The 22,874-nt window shown below is 40.8% G+C and overlaps 1 protein-coding gene across 2 annotated transcripts in view; it reads right to left on the minus strand.

Annotated features, from left to right (window-relative positions):
* Nucleotides 1-1,085: 1,085 nt before the first annotated feature.
* Nucleotides 1,086-22,874, minus strand: part of lsr (lipolysis stimulated lipoprotein receptor) — a 22,721-nt gene continuing 932 nt past the window's right edge. The window contains exons 2-11 of one of the 2 annotated variants that reach the window (XM_037786175.1): nt 20,475-20,804; nt 17,221-17,340; nt 16,838-16,894; nt 14,921-15,067; nt 14,611-14,820; nt 14,407-14,463; nt 12,812-12,928; nt 9,664-9,961; nt 2,743-3,193; nt 1,086-1,846 (exon numbers count right to left, since the gene is read on the minus strand). In XM_037786175.1, coding sequence (XP_037642103.1) covers nt 1,811-1,846; nt 2,743-3,193; nt 9,664-9,961; nt 12,812-12,928; nt 14,407-14,463; nt 14,611-14,820; nt 14,921-15,067; nt 16,838-16,894; nt 17,221-17,340; nt 20,475-20,804 — 1,823 coding nt within the window. In that variant the 3' untranslated portion in view covers nt 1,086-1,810. The remainder of the gene's footprint in view (nt 1,847-2,742; nt 3,194-9,663; nt 9,962-12,811; nt 12,929-14,406; nt 14,464-14,610; nt 14,821-14,920; nt 15,068-16,837; nt 16,895-17,220; nt 17,341-20,474; nt 20,805-22,874) is intronic. The other variant, XM_037786176.1, reaches the window with a different exon arrangement.

Here is a 22,874-nt window from a genome sequence, read left to right on the forward strand (position 1 = left end):
CTTGTTTTTAAAATTATGTTAGTTTAGATCTTTCTTCCTTTTCTGTTATTATTTTCTCCTGGGGTTGGGCGGATGTCCTTTGTATCAGCCTGTGGCTTCTTGACCTCTCCTGACACATTTCTTGTTTTGTTTTTTTCATTGACTGGATTTTGTGCAGTTTTATGTATGTGCAAATAAATAAATAAAATAAAATAAATAAATAACCTCGGTCACTGCTGCAGGAAGGACGTATACGGCGTGAGGAGGAGACGGCCGCCATGGAGGAAGACAGAAATCAGGACACCTGAAGCAGAGGATCATGGGAGCTCTGAAAACAAGAGTGCAATTTGACATAAATAGATTCTGAGTTAGTTGTGAACTACTTGGCATGAATGCTTTGCTAACGTATTCTTACCTGTTGAGTGAAATCAAGTGATGCAGGACAGCATGTTTCCAGCCTGGAAATCTTGCCTGCTGCTTCTTATGTTAAACACCCAGAGTAGTTGCACTGCTACCTAATCACTATCAGATACCACTATCTAAAATATTAAAATGCTATTTTGTGCAAAAAACACATTTGATATTCTTATATAATACAACAATCTATAAACATACAGTACAGGAGCAGTAGAAACATTAAATATAATGTAATACAATACCTTTGTAATAAATACCACCAGGTTTAAAATCAAAATTTATGCTGAGATTGTGTCACTTTTATATTTTAAGTATTTAAGTATTTATCTTAATAATATCTTTATATTTAAGTAGATTTCTTATGATAGATTGTGTTACATTGTACCATCGTTCCTGTTATTGTGTCCATCCCGAGTGCCAACACTGACTCCTACTGCAACTTTTAATGAAGGAACAGACATGCTTAAGTTAGTCGTGAACTTCCAATAATAAACAATCAGAACTTCCTCAGTGTCTAAGTAATTAATCAGTAAAGAAAGTTGCTTTTAGTCTTAAAAATCGTGCTATTACACATTACCAACAACAACTGTTGTGATTAATACATACCAAGATCCAGAGAAACACAACTATTGCTCCATTAAAATGCCACACTAACATGATGGTGTCATCTAGTGGTAAAACTCTGCAAGTCAAATAAAATGGCCTGGCAATAGAGACCCTTTATTGTAAAATCAGTGAAACATTTGTGTTTTTAAGAGTGTATTCGGCTGTACAACATCCTGCAGGTTACAACTGAGAAAGAAAACAAAAAAAATAAAAATGTGAAACACAAATTCTAACCAAGTCTTCTGTTCACCAGGTTTCTAAACACATTGAGCATGCTATAAAAACAACTAAAAGCAGAGATCAAATAAATTCCTTTAAATGTACATAGTTTTTCTTATAAAAACAAATTCATTTTTCACTCATAAAAAGCCAGAAAAATCTATAGAACCCTACAAATATACATCAGTACCTGTATAAGCTAACTGAAACTACATAAAAGTAAAAAAAAAAAAAAAGGTTGAAACCAATTGGGACATGTTTACTCGTCAAGATGTAAACACCTTTACAGATAATCATTTATCAACTTTCACGTCTACAAGTAAAATTCTGTACACTCTCTAAGGCACTTGTGGCAGCCACAATGTTTTATACATGAAAAGGCACATTTAACATTTCATCTGTGCACCTCCTCCCTGTTTAGAAAAGTATACATACACATTCTGCATCAACTCGTCATAACTTTACTGTAAATTATGCAACATAACAATCAGCACAGCGAATTAGCAGCGTGACTAATATTTACAGTCTTAATAAAATCAGCTGATCCAGAGCTGCGTTATTGGACGTGTTGCTCACGTCGCAGCTGGTTTTACACCACCAGGCTCTCCCGACTCACAGCTCCATTCTGTAAGACAAGAAAACACGAGTCAACTTCACAAATAAAAAAACAAATATAAATCCTACTTTAAGTCAGACTTAAAGAATAAGGCTGGTGATATTATACAGCAGATATACACTGATCAGCCATAACATTCAGACCACTGACAGGTGAAGTGAATAACATGGATTATCTCGTTACAATGGCACCTGGCAGTGGGGGGGATATATTAGACAGCAAGTGAACATTTTGAACTTTGTATTGGAAGCAGAAAAAATGGGCCAGCGTCAGGATGTGAGTGACTTTGACAAGGGCCAAATAGTGCTGGCTAGACGACCGGGTCAGAGCATCTCCAGAACTGCAGCTCTTGTGGGATGTTCCCGGTGACAGGGTCAGACCCGAGGCTCAGTGATGCACGTGGGGAGCGAAGGCTGGCCCATGTTGTCAGATCCAATAGAAGAGCTACTGGAGCTCAAACTGATGAAAAAGTTAATGCTGGTTCTGATAGAAAGGTGTCAGAACACACAGTGAGGAGCAGTTTGTAGTCGCAGACCGGTCAGGGTGCCCATGCTGACCCGTGTCCACCGCCAAAAGCGTCACGTGCGCATCAGAACTGGACCACGGAGCAATGGAAGAAGGTGGTCCGGCTTTCAGTCTGAATGAGCTGCCAGCGCTGCGATTCAGAGGTTCAGAGGTTCAGAGGGTTCTGAAACTCTGCCGGTCGCCAGAGTTTCAGAAGCTATTAATCCACTTGACAAGGCGGCTTCACCCACAGGTGCTTTCCCCGTGCGCTGATGATAACATTTTCAGTTCTTATGACTGTTGTTTTAAGACAATTTAAAATTGTGAACTGGTCCTTCAAAGTCACTCTGAAACATGACAGTGCATCTTTGTGAATGTACATGAGTTTTGCTGTGACTCACCTTGCGGAGGTTGGTTTTCTTTGAAGATGACATACTTTCATTATCACTGTACGGCGGTGGTGGAGGAGGTGGGTAGTCGTCACGGCGACCGGGGTGTCCAGAGGGCGGCATCTGAGGAAGTGGCGGGGGCCCGCGTGGCGCCCTCCCCCGATCCGAACGGTCACTCTCGCTGTCCAGTCGCTCCCGGCTGCGCGCCCTCTGCTGCTCGCCCATCTTCTTCCTCTCCATGGCTTCTCGCAGGAAGCTGTCATCATAATCCTCTCGCCTGCCCCTGCGGTCCTTCTCCAGGTCCATCAGATCGTCGCGGCTGCGGCTGCGTCTCCCCGGGAGGGCGCCGTAGCCCCCTCCGTCTCCTCTCCGACGATCCTCGGGGGAGTAGTCACGACGTCTGCGGTCGTCAAAGTCGCGGCTTTGTCCGCTGCGGGCGCTACTGCTCCACCCGTCATCAGAGCTAAAGAGACAGAGAGCAGCGCACGGTGAGGGGAAACAGAAACATACAGAGGCTGTTGCTCCGTCATTAGATTAGCTGAGTTTAACACAAGTTTAAATTTAAGCTTAAACCTCACTGTTGTGTCCTCAGTTCCAGTTTAAAGCCCCTCTCCAGACAGTTTTACTTCCTGTTTTTTGGTTAACGTTCTTTCTCAAACAGAGAATGGGGTGTGTGGTTGATAGTCTGATGTAATTCATCACCACGGCAACCAGATTGCATTGTTTTTCAACCCAGTTTAGGCGATTTTACTGTTTATCAGACAACAAATGAAACAAGAATTAGCGCAACACCGACTCTCGCTCTCGCGCACTCTTCTTCACCGTCTCCTCCTGGCGAGGCGGCCGTCTGGCTGCTGCTGCACCGAGGAGCCACACCTCCGCACGCCAGCCACAGCGCACCAGAGGACGGATAGACATGTTGCCGAGGTTCGCCGTTTGAAATGCGGTCCATCAGCACCGGCCGCTCTCGCCTCAGCTCCCAGCACCGACACCGCACCGGGCTGCACGGGGATTCGTTTATTTCTAACGGGACTTTTCTCTTGTTTTCTTTGGCCGCTGCTCAGACTCAAACGAGCATGAGTGCGCCTGTGCAAGCTTGAAGGATGACGTATGACCTGCTACCTTTTACTATAGTCATACGTCATATTCCCATTTTAGCAACAACCTTCTTTTTTTAAACTTTGAGCACAAAATTAAGTTATTTGTCAAAAAGAATTGGCAAACGTTGTCGCTATTATTTATTTATTCCTTTATTCTTTTATCTCGTCTTGTTTTTATTTTTGTATTTATTGTTTTTATTGCGAATATTTTTAATCTTGTACTTTTATTGATCTGCACCTCCCCATATGCCACCTACTGTGTTCCCTCTGTCATTGATGATTGTGCAGTATGAATGTGTATATGTCTCGGTGGAATGCAGAAACTGAATTGCCCTTCGGGGATAAATAAAGCTCTCTGTATCTGTATCTGATCAACTTGATCAGGAAATGACTCAAATAACTGGAGGGGGGCTTTAAACCAACTTTCGGTCTGAATGAGCTGCAGGCGCTGCGAGGGTGGGGTCACCCACAGGTGCTTTCCCCGTGCGCTGTTGTTTTTTTCACCCAGAGAAAATAACCAGTATTCAGATCATTTCAATATTTCTAAGTTTTCTCATCCAGCAAAACACAAAGACAATTGAGAAATTACAACCTTTGACAATCACCAGATCCTCTATAGAAATTCTCAGCAGTCTTAAATATCTGGGACCTGTGATTTGTGGCCACCTTAACTTCACAGACAAAAACTGATTATACATTAAAACAGTAGCAGCAAAGTTGAAGCTCGTAAAGAAGTCGAATAATTTTGAAGTTATCGAGTTGGGCTGAAATTATTCTACAATATGCTGAAAGGTTATTATGGAATTTTTGCCCAATGATGCCCAAAATATATACTGCCTACTCCCGCTTAACTGATGAACTGATGAACCCACTTTATTGACATATCAATAAAGTGGGTTCATCAGTTCATCAGTTAAGCGGGAGTAGGCAGTAGGCGGTGGATGTGACTTATTTTTATTAATAATTTTTCACAAAAAAGCAACAATGAAAGGCAGGTTTAAGTTTTATGTTGATTATTGATTCTGGAAGCAGAAAAGAAGGAGCCAGAATTTTAAAAGGGACTGTTTGTAACTTTCAGAAATGTCTTGTTAACAGCGACACCTGTGGTCGTTAAGTCAACGAAAGTCAGCGTCCTGTTGCTCGCGCTTGTGCTCGCTCTACATAGACATGAAGGAGCGTCGCTCAAAACAGTGAGGAGACACACGTCAGCTAAAAGCACAATATCACTCTATATTTCAGCTGCTTGGCAGTAATGTTAGCTGACCAGACGAAGGTCTCTCCATGAATCACTGCTGATCCTAGTGTTGGCTTTTCCTGCTTCAGCCTCCAGGAAGCAGCGGGGCTCCGCAGCGAGTAACGTTATCGCCTCCCAACTGCAGCCGGAGGGAACAGGGGAGACACCGGCACCCGGTCGGAGACGGTAACATTTCTCGCTGCGGAGCCCCGTTACTTCACAAGACACGGGAAACCTCTGTTGGTCTGGAGGAGCTGCAGCATTTACATCTGCACAAACGTCCACTGTACATTCACTAGATATTCTCAGAGCTAAACTAACTCTTCTGCAGTGTGGAGTGAGCGCTGTCTGAGTGAAGGCAGAGGAGGAGAGACACGGCCACACGCGAGCCGCATGTGTCCCAACCCGGTACATTTATACGCTTACAAAGTTACAAACAGACCCTTTAAGTTATATTTTTAAAGACCCAATCACCTACAGTGCCTTCAGAAAGTATTCAGACCCCTTCACTTTTTTCACATTTTGTTATGTTGCAGCTTTATGCTAAAATCGATAAAATATTTTTTTTCCCTCATCAATCTACACTCAATACACCACAATGACAAAGTGGAAACAGAATTTTAGAAATTTTTGCAAATTTATTAAAAAGGAAAAACTGAAATATCCCATTTACTTAAGTATTCAGACCCTTTGCTATGACACTTGAAATTTAGCTCAGGTGCCTCCCATTTCCCTCGATCATCTTTGAGATGTTTCTCCACCTTGACTGGAGTCCACCAGTGGTAAATTCAATTGATTGGACATGATTTGGAAAGGCACACACCTGTTTATATAAGGTCTCGCAGCTGACAACGCATATCAGAGCAAAAACCAAGCCATGAGGTCGATGGAACTGCCTGCAGAGCTCAGAGACAGGATTGTGTCGAGGCACAGATCTGGGGAAGGCTACAAAAACATTCTGCTGCATTGAAGGTCCCCAAGAGCACAGTGGCCTCCATAATTCTTAAATGGATGAAGTTTGGACCAACCAGGACTCTCACTAGAGCTGGCCGCCCGGCCAAACTGAGCATCGGGGGAGAAGGGCCTTGGTAAGAGAGGTGACCAAGAACCCGATGGTCACTCTGGCCGAGCTCCAGAGATCCTGTGTGGAGATGGGAGAAACTTCCAGTAGGACAAACATCACTGCAACACTCCACCGATCTGGGCTTTATGGCAGAGTGGCCAGACGGACATGAAAGCCCACTTGGGGTTTGCAAAAAAGCACCTAAAGGACACTCAGACTGTGAGAAACAAGATTGTCTGGTCTGATGAAACCAAGATTGAACTGTTTGGCCTCAATTCTAAGCGTCATGTCTGTAGGAAACCAGGAACCGCTCATCACCTGCCCAATATCATCCCAACGGTGAAGCATGGTGGTGGCAGCATCATGCTGTGGGGGTGTTTTTCAGCAGCAGGGACTGGGAGACTAGTCAGGGTTGAGGGAAAGATAAACGGAGCAAAGTACAGAGACATTCTTAAAGAAAACCTGGCCGAGGGGCGCTCACGACCTCAGACTGGGCTGAAGGTTCTCCTTCCAACAGGACAATGGCCCTAAGCACACAGCCAAGACAACTCAGGAGTGGCTTAGGGACAACTCTGTGAATGTCCTTGAGTGGCCCAGCCAGAGTCCTGACTTGAACCCAATCGAACATCTCTGGAGAGACCTGAAAATGTCTGTCCACCGACGGTCCCCATCCAACCTGACAGAGCTTGAGAGGATCTGCAGAGAAGAATGGCAGAAACTCCACAAATCCAGGTGTGCAAAGCTTGTTGCGTCATACCCAAGAAGACTCAATGCTGTAATCGCTGCCAAAGGTGCGGCAACTAAGTACTGAGTAAAGGGTCTGAATACTTAAGTAAATGGGATATTTCAGTTTTTCCTTTTTAATAAGTTTGCAAAAAATTCTAAAATTCTGTTTCCACTTTGTCATTGTGGTGTATTGAGTGTAGATTGATGAGGAAAAAAAGTAATTTTATCGATTTTAGCATAAAGCTGCAACATAACAAAATGTGAAAAAAGTGAAGGGGTCTGAATACTTTCTGAAGGCACTGTACATTGGGTGAACCTTTCCTCTCTCCTGCACTGAAACACCACAGATGTTTTGCAGGTGCACTCATGGCAAAGCAAGACCAGGTTTAGATGTAGCTCGGCTGAGCTTGTGCTCATGTTGACAGTGAACTCTCGTAGGTTAAAACCACCGAAACTACCAGCATGTTGTCACATTTGAGTTTGCGGGGCCCAACCCAGTGCATAACCTCAACTGGGATGCAACTGATCTGGTTGTTTTGGAGATGGCTGAACTAGATTCACATCTATTTTTTACTTATATTACTATATACTATTTACAAAAATAAAGCTTTATTTTTACATATAAAATATTGAAAAAAAATAATAATAAGCATGAGCTTTGGTATCATCTTATTCTTTAGTTATGCCTCATCTAAACCTGACTACTAATGATATATTAATATTGCTTGTTATTTCCATATTTCTTTCCCTCCTAAATTAAACTATTTTTTACCGTATCTTGATCATGTTAACAAACATATCTTGCTGTTTGATCGACAATGGAGACGTAAAATTGCGGTAAAATCATTGTGAAACTTTTCTTACCCACCTGCTGCATATTTAATCACACATCATGTCTCAATAAAATGAGGTTATGAAGGTAATATTGAGGTCCTCTAGGTGACCGAGCAACTTAGTAATCAATCTAAATCAGAGCTGCGTGATAACACCACGAGTAAAGTGATGTGAATGATGAGGGCAATAAGCATCAGAGTCCTTTCATGCTTTCATTTCACTCATCTAGAACAGTTCAATAAGTTTAGAAATCAATTACTGGTATACAGAATTCAAGATCACAATAAAACAAACAGAGGAGGAAGGAAAGGAAACAAATCACAGCTAGTCAGGTACTTATCGTGGTATTATTATTACACTCTCAGCTTTAGGGAGATAACCTTTATCTTCTTTATCTTTTTTATCTTCTTGGTGGTCTCCGGTATTGTGGCTGCATCTGCTGCCGCGTCGGTGCCTGCTTGACACCAACTGCTACCATCCCTAATTAACTACGTCTGTACGAGGGACTACCAATGCTAACGAGGGATTTCCAACACCTAGTGACAATGTGGCAGCCTGGAGAATAACACTTCTCAATCACTGCCAAAGACATCAAGAGCTCCCAGCAAGCATGCTGATGCTGCAGGAACCAATGCACGGGCATCGATCGCAGGGACGTCCCACACCAATACACATGGACGTACTGAGGAGAGATGCTGGACAGTGCTGGCTTTCCGATAGTTGTATTATCACTCTTTCCATCCACCACTATTGGTTTTGTGTTATCAGCCCTACTTGTATTAGCTATTACAGCTGCTAGACTGCTATTGTGGCTGCTTCTATATCTCTCTCTCTCTATCTCTCTCTCTCTCTCTCTCTCTCACTCTATCTATCTATCCCCCCAGCCGGTCTCGGCAGATGGCCGCCCGCCCTGCGCCCGGTTCTGCTCCAGGTTTCTTCCCAGTAATCGGGGAGTTTTTCCTGGCCACAGTGCGCTTGGTGGATCCTGTTGGGTCTCTAAACTATGGTGTACGGTCATAGACCTGCTCTATATATAAAGCGTCTTGAGATAACTTCTGTTGTGATTTGACGCTATACAAAAATAAATTGATTTGATTTGATTTGATTTGATTCTAATAATAAATATTAACCAGAGGAAGAGAAAGCCACATTGTGACTTCTGGGAAGCCCCACACCCAACACACAGACTCAACTAGAAAGTCACTTAATGATGTTCTGAGAAACTGACGAGATGAGACGGAACAGGAATTTCTGTGCCCAAGATGCTTGAAAATATACATCACGAAATGAATATACACATACTTTATATACCATAAGTGCATAGTAAATTAAAATCTACATTCATACATACAGTGCAAGAGTTAAATAGAATGAAACATAAGTAGTGCGGGGGACTGTTTCCAATGCTCCAAATAACAAGCAATGGATAAACTGTACGCCAAGCTGCATCTATATTATGATAACATCTATGATCATCTGTGATGCTATGAGAAGAGAGGCTATAGTCCAACTGATACTGGATGTTTGAGATGGATACATAGACTGTATATAAGAGGAGGACGTAGTCACAGTGACGTCACTCGTTGGTTTGTGCACTGACGTTTTGAAGCCTCGAGTTCGGCATTTTGGCCGTCACCATGTTGGTGTTTTGCAACCAGAAGTGACACAAGAGAGTGGAGCTAAGCACAACCGAATGCTGAATAAGATATTTTCAGGCGACCAAAAAGGTAATAATTAACTTCCATGAAGTGAAAACACACTGTGAAAGAGTTAAAGTCGTTGCTGTTGGCCGTTTGATTTTCTAATTCAATCGTTGAGTAAATGTGAACAGTCTCCTATACTTGGAGTCAAAGCTTAGTGCTCCAAGCTAGACAACAAGCTCAGTGCCTGTAGCCCCACCAGGTAAATAACCACCAGCTGCCACTGCTTAACGGTGGTGTTAATAAGGAGGTCTGACTCAAGGAAATAAGACTCACCCTCTCCTGCCTCTGTTCTCATCTGGACGCCGCTGTGGCGGGTTGTCGTCCCGGCCGTAGCGCCGTCCAATGTCGTCGAGGTTGTCCATGGAGCGGGCACGAACACGATCCCCCATGTACCCTCCACCTTGACGCGGGTAGTCGTCGCGGCGGCGGCCTTGCTGGGAAACACTGCTGATGGTGCTCATGGCCTCATCCCTGTCATAGACCGTGGCCAGAGGTGGCGGCTGGGAACGCCCCCCGCGGCCTCGAGGATCCATGCCATCGTGCAGGGAACTGACTTCGGTCATAGCATCCACTGAGCGGGGGAAAAAACAGAGAAGAAAAGACGGTAAGTTGAACAGAGGAAATAAAACGGTGCAGGATAAGCAAACTAAAGCCCCGTTAGGACGGGATTTAACATCACAGAGAAAGGTGTGGAATGAAATATTCACTTAGTTATTTCACTCCTCAATCCAGACGGCATTTTAACCATCAGGAAATTACAGGATATGGTCTGAAATAGACATTAAATATTAAACAGGACTAAGCCTCCACAGGGGGGCGCCGGAGAGTTCTTAACACAAAGACACGAAACACATATTGATATCATTCATTGTGACTTACACTTCCCGAGGATATCATTATATCCAATGTTCATCACAAATAAATGTCCATAAATCCCCTTAGAAGCTCATAGAGAATAGATGCTTCAGAACTTGCCTGAGAATCATCACATTTTAAAGTTTCCTACAGCATTATAGTAATCCAGTGATAGTTGTCTGTACATTAAAGGGTGTGTTGCAAACAGGAACTGCTAATAGATAATTCGGCATACTTTTATTGGTGCCAATTTGCCAAAATGTAAACAAATACAGGCTAAAACAGTGAAAAGAAAACGGTAACTAGCTACCTGTATCTGACATTACAGCAGCCCATTTGATGAGGTTTTGCTTTTCAGTTCATCATTTTCACACAAACGTCAAATTTCAAACTGAGCTGATTAAAAAGAAAGAAAAGTAGAAGGACAAGTCCACTTTAAAATACAAGGACGTCGCTCTAGACCGGATTTAAATTACAGGAGGACCAGCCAGTATGACGCGCTAAAAACAGGTACTTGCGGCTGTAATTGTGGAAAATTACCCGATCCATGACCGTTAGTGAAACTGAGTTCACAGTCTTTTTGTGAGTGTACAACAACATGACATACTGTTAGGGTTTTCCCCATCACTACTAAAATTCAAGTCAAGCATGACACGCTGCCAACTTGTTCTGCAAGTCGATGGAGTAATTCAAATACTGTGGATGTTTACAGTCGGGGACGTTATTAATGTCAGTTAAATGATGCAGCACACGACCTTCAGTCCACTGTAATCTGAACACACACACACACACACACACACACACTTTAAGGCGAGACACTACAGGGAAAAAAACATTGTTTTTCATACACACAGAAAACATTCAAAATACACATTTAGGTGTTTATTTTACTACGTTGTCTATTTGCGTCTGTAGATTTCTCCTAAATTCACCAAAAGTTAGCATTAGATAGTGCTTCATTGGCATATTTAAACATAACATTTCAGAAAACTTGTATATAAAAAATAATTAATCGTAATGTCAGTAATCAACCGGAGAAATTTCATGGTGATATCTATTAGTTAACATTTTTTTTTTTTACCATATTCACCTGAAGTATTTTCAAAATGTATAAACTTTTACAATCCATATTTTTAAAGGCTGTTTTCTCAAAATAAGTTTTTTCTCAGACTCTGAGCCAGAACTCTCCTCTTCAGTAGCTCTTACATGCACCAAACTTTCCAGTTTCATTCCTCTCTATATTCTGAAGGTTTTTACAGAGTGCTTTGTTCATTTATCATTGATAGCCTGATTTATAGAACATTTTACAACTAAAAACAGCTAAAATAGTTGTTTTTTTATGGCTGTTGACAGTATTTTCTGATTTATGGAGTGATAAAAAAAAAAGAGATCTCTGTAAAAACCTTTGAGTCTAATGTGTCAACAAAATGAAACCAGAATATTGAACCTGTCTTTATCCAATGTTCAGATTTATGTTTTGGACATGTATGCAAATTAGCACATATTTAATAAGACAATGTCTCATTTGCATATTTAAACATAAAATATCGGAAAATTTGTAATACAAAAAATAATTGCGTTAACGTCAGTTATCAACTGGGGAAGTTTCATAGTGGCATCTATTATTTAAACCACATGGGGTGCCTCCCTTTTTCATTCAGTGGCCGCATTGTCGGTTCATTTTTGCCACTCTTTATTCAAAGTAGAAGGAATATTCAAATTTTGTTATGTTGTGAGACAAACCTTGATGTAGAGGAATCTGTGTACGCGGAGAGTATAGCTGGGTAATAATTCAATATTCCTGTTCTTTCAGTTTAATTATATTAAATTAGTGTACATTATAAAAAATATGTCTGGAGTTTGAATCTGATATACCTACACGCCTCTTCCTCCGATCCTTTTTATAATAAAATGTCATTTTAAAATGAATCGAACTGTGAAGTGAATGAACTTATTGTGTATTGTGGCTGAATCTGCTACCGCGTCCGCTGCCTGCTTGACACCAACTGCTACTATCATTAATTAACTACGTCTGTACGAGGGACTACCAACGCTAACAAGGGACTACCAACACTTAGTGACAAAGTGGCAGCCTGGAGAATGACACTTCTCGGTCACTGCCAAAGACATCAAGAACTCCCAGCAAGCATGCTGATGCTGCGGGAACCAACGCACGGGCATCGATCACAGGGACGTCCCACACCAACATACATGGACGTACTGAGGAGAGATGCTGGACAGTGCTGGCGAGCTAGCCAGATGTATGGTGGACTGAGACAGCTGGAAGCTCCACTTGAAAGCCCGTCTGAGGACGACCCAATGACATCAATTCCAATAGTTGTACTATCACTCTTTCCATCCACCACTATTGGTTTTGTGTTATTAGTCCTACTTGTATTAGCTCTCTCTCTCTCTGTAAATGTAAACTTGACACAGGCAGTAGTTAAGTGGCTGCCTCTTAACTCTTGACAGCTTTTACCAGAAGTTGATTTATATTCCTCCCACAGTAGTCTGCGGGCGGCACGGTAACCGTGACCAGAAGAGCAGGAAGTGATCCGTCACTCACAGCGTTTGTAGTTTCCAGGTCTGGATGGGTCCATGTTGGCCAGCTCCCTTTCCATATAGTAAATGGCACGTGTGGCGTTCCCGTCGGGGTCCACCTGGATACGATACCCGCTGCGAGCTGGTGAGAAGAAGAGAGGAAGTCAGATTTCAGCTTCGGCAGCTTCATGCAAATACATAAGGGTGTAAATCACAAGTTTCATCACAATACAATATTATATCGACTCGTTGGACAACGATACGATACCTACTGATATCACAAAGCCACAATATGATTTCAATCCAATTCAATTCAGGGGACAGCGATTGATATGAGACAATATCATATCAGATACTTTGATATAATTTTACAAAAAGCAACTAAATTATGATTTGACATGGTGCGTGTGTTTTGTCGAAGTCATCGGCCTCGGCTCGGCAGATCCACACGGCCTGTCAGACACTAGTGGCTCCGTTTATAAACAAACATGATGCTAATCCCATTATCATACTGCTTATTACTAATGCAATACAAGATGGATTTAGCGTCATGACGCATATTGTTACTATATAACTACTACAACTGTTACTATATAAATAGAAAATATAATAGTATAATATTTTATTTATATAGAGCTTGTTTTTCGTACCATGTGCACATATACTGTAGATCAGGGGTGGGCCACAATGAGTTTTAAAATTTGACAGACGGGCCGGGCCAGTATCAGATGGATGGAGAGTGTTTGTGTGAACTAATATAAATTACAAGTAAAAGCCATTAACTAAAAAGTAAAGAAAACTTACATTTAATTTCAGTGGGAACAGTGTTGTTGGTCACCCTTTTTTGCCAGTGCATCAAAGTTCAGTGTCAATTCTAAACTAATCCCACCTACTGCGCACAGAGGTTTAAGGGAAAAACAGTAATTTATGAAAAAAGAAAATGAAAACGCCCTTTTAAACACAAGGCAAAAACCTTGTCTAAATAAAAAGTACCGAAAGGTAGATTTGAACCCCGGCCTACTGCGGTAAGAGCGCCCGCTCTACCGGGTGAGCTATAACACACAGTGGTCTCGCAGATTAGAAGAACAATCCATTCATTCAAGGTGAAGACTGTGGTGACGGTCAGAGTGAGGTCGAAATAGATCTTAATTTTTTTTAATAAGTGCTATTAGAGTGTTCGTACTGGGGAGTGGGATCAACTGAAACGCCGGGTACTGCAGGAAAAAGGCAAAATGAATGCGGTCTTTACTATAATTTGGACAATTTTGTACCAATATTCGACGGGCCGGATTAAAAAGCCCAACGGGCCGTATACGGCCTGCAGGCCGTAGTTTGCCCATACCTGCTGTAGATCCTAGAAGGAAATCAGAAAAAGTACCTAAGCTAGGATGATATTTTAACATAATCATACCGCCAAAAATATCTGTTTAAATAAGTCGCTTGATCTTTTCGCTTCACTTCAAGAATGATACTAGTGAGAAACCACACTGGAAACATATCTTACTAATGTACCATTTGATGTGTGAAAACATTTCTCATTGGGAAGGTTTTGCGGTGGCAAGGCCAGAATACATGAATATAAAGACAGCAGTTTGTGTTTTCTTTTCTCATTTTACTCACTAGGGTCGCCTCCACCGTCGTGGTCATGCAGCAGAGGCACCTGGGAGCCGTGTCCAACTGCACAGACACAACAAAGCGCATTTTAAACAAGGATTCAACAAAGCTTTAAATTAAAAACATTATGTAGGGGAATTTCATGTTGTCATGAAACTAGTCAGTGACTAATCCGTTGACATTCAGTCAGGACAGAAAAACAACTCTCACCCGAGCTGGCGCCGTCGTAATCACGACTGTAACCATTGTGCGGAGGTGGCGGTCCAGCCCCGTTGGGTAGTGGAAGCAGAGGCATACCAGGCTGGTTCATCAGCGGGCCACCGTATGCCGGCTGAGCATACATACTGGGAGCATACATGGTGGGAGCATAGTGGCTCATTGGAATACCACCTTTCTTCACTGCTTTTCCTGCCTCGTACACTGCAAAATAATGGCATTTGGTTAAAGTGGAAAGAAAACATGACTGTGTGGAACAGTAGAAACATCTCATATGTCATTGGCATTTCCTGTCGGTACTCACATGCTCGTGGGCAGCAGCAGCGGTCGGGGCAGCAGGGGCAGCTGATGTAGCAACAACAGGTGTGTGGACAGCACTGACACCAGCAGATCCCGATCAGGAGCAGCAGCAACAAGAAGCCCAAAACCACCACAACGACCAGGAGCCAGTCTGTGTGGGCCAATAGATACATTTATTTATATCAAATATTTACTTTATTAAGCCACAAAACTTGATTTTTCTCCTTTAACAGGTAAAATAAGTCCAGAAAACAAGAAGACATTTTTTTATATTTATTAGGGGTGTAAGAAGATATCAAAAATTTATTGTGTATTGCGATATTGAAACAATGATACTAGTTAACATGCAAAGATTGCATGTCATTTCTTATTTTGATTGCATGATTTGCAAAGAGATGCCCCCTCAGTGTATTTGCCCTCTCAAAGTAGTGCTGTGATGTTGGATGTTACAGGGACTCTGATTCATGCAAATGCAGATCCCACTGTTCTGATTGCATTCAAATGTTTACTTTGTTTACTCATATTTTAATCAGAAATTTCTTTAACGCATAAACGCAATTTGCGATTTCGGAGGTTGTAGCGGGCTCAGGGTTAAAGCTAGAGTGAAGATGTTGGCACCGTATAAAACTACAAAACCTTAGCTGGCGAATGAAGCTAATTAACGCTCCAAACTTACACTGAATTTTGGCGAGGAAAAACTGTCCATTTTCAAAAGGGGTCCCTTGACCTCTGACCTCAAGATGCATGAATGAAAATGGGTTCTATGGGTACCCACAAGTCTCCCCTTACAGTTCCACATTGGGCTTGAGTTTGCCATTTTATGATTTAAAGCATATTTGTTATGCTTAATGCAGTACCTGTGAGGGTTTCTGGACAATATTTGTCATTGTTTTGTGTTGTTAATTGATTTTTCCAATAATAAATATATACATACATTTGCATTAAGCAGCATATTTGTCCACTCCCATGTTGATAAGAGTATTAAATACTTGACAAATCTCCCTTTAAAAGGTACATTTTGAACAGATAAGAAATGAGTGATTAATTTGCAATTGATTTAATTGAACAGAATCTCTCCCAGTAGTGATATGTAAATTTATCTGGACAGAAAGTATCGGTTGTTTGTGTCGGTCTTATTATAGGCCGGGCTGTTTATCAGTGGAAACAAATCTCAGATTTCATTTCTGTTATTGAGCGTTCAGATCAACAGAACATGCTGGCTACAGTGGCAAGAAGTAGTAAGGTTTTGTCAAACCGGTAAAGCCGGTTCGTCCTTGTGCTCGGGGCATTATTTCACTCTGCAAGTCTGTTCAGGCAGCACATGCCACTTAGCAAAGAGACAACAAACACCAAACAGAGGGGGACAAAATGTCCGCTTAAATTAATCAACTAAAATGGAAACTGGACTGTTGGAGTGTAAAAACTTTTTTTTGGGCCGTGTACACTGATAAGGAAATGTGTGCTGAATGCCCTTCTATTGCAACCAGGCAGCTGCAGACCACAGAAAGTCAAACATGGGAGCTGAGCCACATTAAAGAAAGAGAAACAGAGTTAGATAAGGAGGGAGTGAGAAAGTTAAGTATGTCAGTGAAGTCTAACAGGAGCAGAACAGTTGGGTTTGCATAAATGTATTATTGAACTACCTGCAACAGGATGTTTGAGTGCAGGGGCCTGTGCTCAAGATGAGTCACAGTGGTGTTTTGTCTGTTAGTGTGTACTAGTGTGGACAGGAATCTTCGGTATGCCTAAATGGTTCAACTTTAAACTCACAATGAGAGAGACCACACCACCCTGGCAATACAGCCAGGGTGGTGTGTAAGAAATGTTTCCAATCCAATCTCCTTTACAAATAAACCTTCCCTCATAGACCTCTACTGTGGGACTAAAACATGACTGAGCGCCATCAAGAGGCTTGTACTACCTTCCATAACCAGTAAGTCAATGCCAGGCAGGAGGTCAGTGGTATTTGACTTTCTCTCTGTGAAAGAAAGATAAAGCCACAATTACTTAAAAGTGGTATTGATCTGTTTTTATTGCCTACAACGAATGACTCTAAAGACTTATTCAGAACCAGTCTGCTGGCATGTATCCTCTGTGCTGACTGTACCACACACCATTTAGTCACTTGCCAGGTTTATTTGGAACTCTGAATTATTTGGAAACCTTATGTGTCATCATACTGTATGTGTGTGAACGGGAGGAGGAAAGTAAAGAATAGGAGAATCACAGAGAGGGAAAAAGAAGAAGCAAGTTGTGTCTATATATATATATGCGTGACCACATCCGCCTACAACTGTAACTTACCGAGTACAATTAGCTCTGTGTAGTCTTCGCCGTTTCCTGTAAGGTCCTGGGAAGAGATCACAGAGCAGACGTAGACGCCGCTGTCGCCCCATGCCGTCTGCGCGATATTCAGGTCTGCATCTGTGAGAGACAACAGAGACACAGGTTTGATTTTAGTTTTCAAATGGCTACAGTATTATTATTTAATATTATTACAATCACATAAGAATGGGATCTGATAATAATAATCCTTGTTAAGTTGCAGTGTTTTGTAGGGCTGCCAGCTCTTAGTTGGTTGTTTTGGTCTTAGTCGACTCAGATTTCTTAGTCATTTTTTATGCTTTTTTTCATGCTGAATTTCCAAGAAACTCACGAGCACATCTCTGGTAAACACAAGACTTAGAGTGGTGCTTTTTGTAGTATTGTGACATCTCAAGCAATAAAAAAATGACTCAACAAATACTTCTGCCCATTTCGAGTGTGTATTCTTTTACATTGAGGCAAACTCACTATTTCTTTAGAACAGGGCTGCCCAAAGTGGGGCCCGCGGGCCAAAGTTGGCCCGCCCTCAGGTTTGATTCGACCCGCCAGATGTTAGAAAATTCTTTTTTTTTTTATTAAAAGACCCAACCGACTTTACTGTCTTTTGAAGGCCGTACCAGGCTCGGGTTTATGGTTAGAAGATAGTGGCATCATATCAAACATCAAACTAGAAAACCACCATTAAAAAGGACTACATTATACCAATCATGTCATGCTAGCTTGTCAGGAAGGAGGCTAACACTCTAAATTGGGTTAAATTTTGGCGAGGAAAAACTGGCATGACCATTTTCAAAGTGGTCCCTTGACCTCTGACCTCAAGATATGTGACTGAAAATGGGTTCTATGGGTACCCACAAGTCTCCCCTTTACAGACATGCCCACTTTATAATAATCACATGCAGTTTGGTGAAAAACATGCAGTTTTTTTAAACATTTTTACATGTGTTATTTTTGCCTATTCTAAAAATGGTGTATTTTAATATTTCTGCATACTGGGGCCCCTAAACATTCTTAGAAATGCATAAATTGCATAAAATTAGCCCAATTGTATTCAGCAGGTGGGTTTTAAGGGACTAATTATGTAAAACATATTCAATTAAGGGAAGTACCATTTTGCATCTTAATAATACAATACAATACAATATAATAGGTGTTTAATTTTGGCCCATGGCCCTCCATTGAGTTCCAGTTTTGGCCCTCCAAGGGAAAAGTTTGGGCACCCTTGCTTTAGAACTATAAAATTGTCTCCGTGATGAAAACACTCATGGTCTCAAGGTTTTATTTTTATAAATTTAACAATGAACAATGCACAGATCCTTACGACTTTTCTTTTAAACCAGGTCCACTCCTATAAATGCCATTTTCCACACACATTTATAAGAAGAACGTTTTGGGTAATTATTAAAAATTAACACATTTTACACAAATTTCAAGTGAAAACTGAAAACAGTAATGTCTTTGTCAAATGCTAAGCTGGTCCCGTCAATCATTAATAGAAAGAAAAATGGGTGTTTGTCAAAAGAAATCGATGGAGTAGACAAAGTACTGTAAAGCATTGCACAGCAGAGGGTGTGTGTGTGTGTGTATGTGTGTTGCGAGGACACATCTGGAAACAAGCCGTGTGAAAAACAGTTTTGTTTCGTGAAGATCGCCCATGGGGGTGGAAGATATGCACGCTGCAATGACCACGAAACCTGAACTATATACCCTGACACATTTCATTCTGGACCTCAGGAGGCAGATCTGGCAGTTGCACCTCAGTACATGCATGTTCAAGTTTTAGACTATCATAAGTTGTCATGATACTTTTACTCTGTTCCTCATTTTCAAAGCCTCCCTTCGGCTAGTCAGGCCTCCAGCTAACTCACTGAGCTATAAAGTCCCTCTGCACCAGGTCATTGTCTGAGTCATTGTCTGTAACTGCAGCACGTCTAAAATGTAATATTGCATATCTATTAATTCCTACATCTGATCTTGTTTTCTTGGTATTGCTACTGTTTTTTTACCTTGTTTCAGCCCTGTAAAGACTTTGCAGATTGAGAAATACCACAAAAACGGCACAGTGTTGTTTCACATGCACGGAGGCAGATAGTAATCATATCACATCCATACATTGTCAGTAGTAAACAGCTGTTGAATAATAATAACAATAACCATATTTTGTATCACGCTGGTATCAGATCGGTACTGCCGATACCACAAGTTTGGGTATCAGAAGTGGTATCGGGGAGGAAAAAAATGGTATGGGAACATTTCTACACATTATACTGTATATCTATTGTTTTAAAAGCTTATATCAGTCTACATCAACACATTTCTAAATGAATTATGTGTCCACCTCTCAGATGTAGCTGACGAGAACTTGTTAAGAAGGACAGTTGCTCATAGAAAGACCCGTTATAAATGATTTAGTTTCAGGTTGTTCCCCTCGAGTACGCCACCCCCGCATTTAATTGCTGTGCTTACTAAAAATACGACTGTGTGAAAAATAACTCTTTGAATGTTGAATCTCAGGTTCTGCAACGGTCTGATTCACATACGACTCATCATGTCCATCCTTTCTGTCTCACGTGGACATATTCATACTGATTCATGTTTGACAAGGGGATGCACACAGATAGAACGAGTTACTTAACGCTCTGACACAGTAAGAAACTAGTGTGTATAGAGATTAAATATGAGGGAAGAGACAGTTTCTGACAGAATAGATATAAAATCATTCACCACTTTTGACTTGTTTGGCGCAAAGTCTGCGTAAAAGATCATAAGTGGTGGTTATAAGTCTTTAAACTTTTTCCATAAAATCAGGTTCAAATGGCAATTCAAATAATTTGTGTGAAGGAATAAAACTTGGTTTAATATTCTCATTAATCATTTGGTCTGTAAAACATTAGAAAAGTGAAAAATGCTCACCACAATTTCCTCAAGTTAAAGTTGATCTCCCTCATATGTCATGTTTTGTCCGACAGTAAACAGGAAAATCTCAAGATATTCAATTTACTATTACGTTTGACTTAAATGATTAACTGATTATCAAAATAGTTGCCAGATAATTTTCTGTTGATCGACTAATCGTTGCAGCTCTTTCGTTATGTTGATAACTTTGACTGATTTCATAGCGACATAATTTGAATATTTTTTAAATCTAATTTTATCAGTCTAAAACAAAGTCATACCCAGTCTTTACTATACATCTGAATGGGATTTCAAAGTGTAAGTTTTGATCAACTCACTGTTCAGGATGCTGATCTTGCGACCCTGGAAATCCGAGCCGAGCGTAACGGCGTTGCCTTGCTTGGAGGCCACTATGCGCACCGTCCTCTGGGAGTCGGCACACTCGATGTTGGCGTCGTAGTTGGGGTTGCTCTGAGACAGGATGTTCTCGGCACTGCTGGGATTCAACGCAGCCTGGATGGGGTCCCGGCAATACGATTTGTACTTCCACGTGACAACGGGAGGCTGGGTGGCGGTGGTCTGGAAGTTGCAGATGAGGGTGACGGGCTGGAAGAGGATGACGATGTACCTCTTGGTGGGGCACTGGACCGAGATGGCCATGGTGGACTCTAGAGAGAAATATTAGAGATTTAAATTGATGAGACTGAGTGGTAGATGATTATGATTAACAAAATGTTTCTCACATTTTAAATTATTGGGTAAAGGTTTCTAATTACTCTATAATACCTCTAAGGCGTGGTATATGACAAACTCTATTTCCTCACTGCCGGTATCACTGAGAGTGGGTGTGTGGTGAGTCACCTGAGTTTCAGCCTGACCATTACAGCCGAGTGAGGTATGGCTGCTATGCATAGTTAAGGTGCTCTGAGAGCAGAGGAATAACCGACAGGCTTCAGGCTTTGGATACACAGTCTCAGAAACAACAACACAGAGGCTCCATAGTCCAAATCAAGAGGGCTGTTGTTGCCTGGTGGGCTGCAGTTTGCCATGTTATGATTGGAGCATACTGTTTTATGCTAAATGCAGTACCTGTGAGGTTTCTGGATGATATTTTTTATTGTTTTGTGTTGTTAATTGATTTCCAATAATAAATAAATACATACATTTGCATAGAGAAAGCATATTTGCCCACTCTCATGTTGATAAGAATATAAAATACTTGACAAATCTCCCTTTAAGGTACATTTTGAACAGATAGCGTAGCGTTAGTTAAGTACGTAAGTAAAGTAACAAAACTACAGTAAAATAAGTCTACGTTGCCTTGGTTTCACACGGGACATGAACTGTGGTCTCCTGGGTGAAAGTCCTGTGTTTGTTTCAGTGAGTTGTTACTGGAGGTGCTCACTCTTACTTACTAATCTTAAAACACAAAGACCCTAAAAAAAACATAAAAACACAGCACCAACAAACGGTGGAGTAAGTGTTGTTTTTAGGGCACATTCAGCATATTAACTTTTCCTAGAAACAATTTTTTTTATAATAAATTAAATAAAAATGTCACTGTGAACCTGCGTTTCATTTCTGTCTTTTATTTTTTCATAACCATGTAATTGCAGTTTTCTTAGGAGACATTATAGCATGTTTAGCGTAACTATTTCTGCCATAAAAAGTATACAAATGTCAAAGAACATAAAATCGTAGTCAGTGGGATTGTAAAGGACCAGAAAAATATCCTTATTATTTTTATAAATAAGTTGTTTAATTCTTCTTCTGCAGCTCCAGTTCTCTAAATTATGATAGCTGTGCTTATTGGAGGTTCTCTGAGGCTTTGTTGATTCAGCTTTATGCCTCTTTGGAGGCCGTAGTTTGTGATGCTGTTTAACTGAATGTGTTACAACAATACAAAACATTTCTCCACCCCAAAGAGTGTGTGCACGCTCTGACTCAAACTTCCTGTCATCCAGCTGCTTGTTCATCTCAAATGTAAAGGAACTTCATGAATGATGCAAGACATAAAAAAAAAAATCTGTGGTTTTCCACATTCAGCATAAACATTCCCTTGCAACATGTCTTCATTTGTACATTGAGGAAATATGTCACCTCATTTTATTAAATAAAATAGCAATGCTGTTAAAATATGTAATACTATGTTACATATGTATTGGTATCTCTTTTATAACCAGGTGATCTCACAGTCTTTTTGTAGGTTTTGTTTGCAGGCATTATTCCACTCCATAAAAACACTGTACAACGTGAGCCAGCTAAGAGATTATAACCAGTTTTATTCTAAAGGAATATTCTAGGTATAAGAAAACAACAATTCATAAGAACAAACTAACAGTGGTGGAAGAAGTACCCGGACCTTTTACTTAAGGAAAAGTAGAAATACTTAAAAAATAATTAATTAGAAGGAAAAGTCCTGAATTCAAAATGTTGTAGTAGAATATCAAAAGTAAAAGTCTGCTGCTCATTATGCAGAATGGCTCTTTTCAAAGTGGTATAGAATAATATATTATTCTGTTTTTTATCACTACCAAATAAAAGAGAATTTTAAAAGTTAGTTGGTCAACGTTGAGCCAGTTTTACAGTATATAATTATATTACTGGGGAGATTAGTATTATATAAGCATAGCATGTTAAAAAGTTACTTTTACTTAATTATTAAATTCTACTATTTTGCCGTTTTCTTTTTTTTCTCTTTTTTTTCTCTACATTTATTTAATTAATTAATTAATTAA

The sequence above is a fragment of the Sebastes umbrosus genome, chromosome 11, assembly GCF_015220745.1.
Source record: "Sebastes umbrosus isolate fSebUmb1 chromosome 11, fSebUmb1.pri, whole genome shotgun sequence".
NCBI lineage: Eukaryota > Metazoa > Chordata > Actinopteri > Perciformes > Sebastidae > Sebastes > Sebastes umbrosus.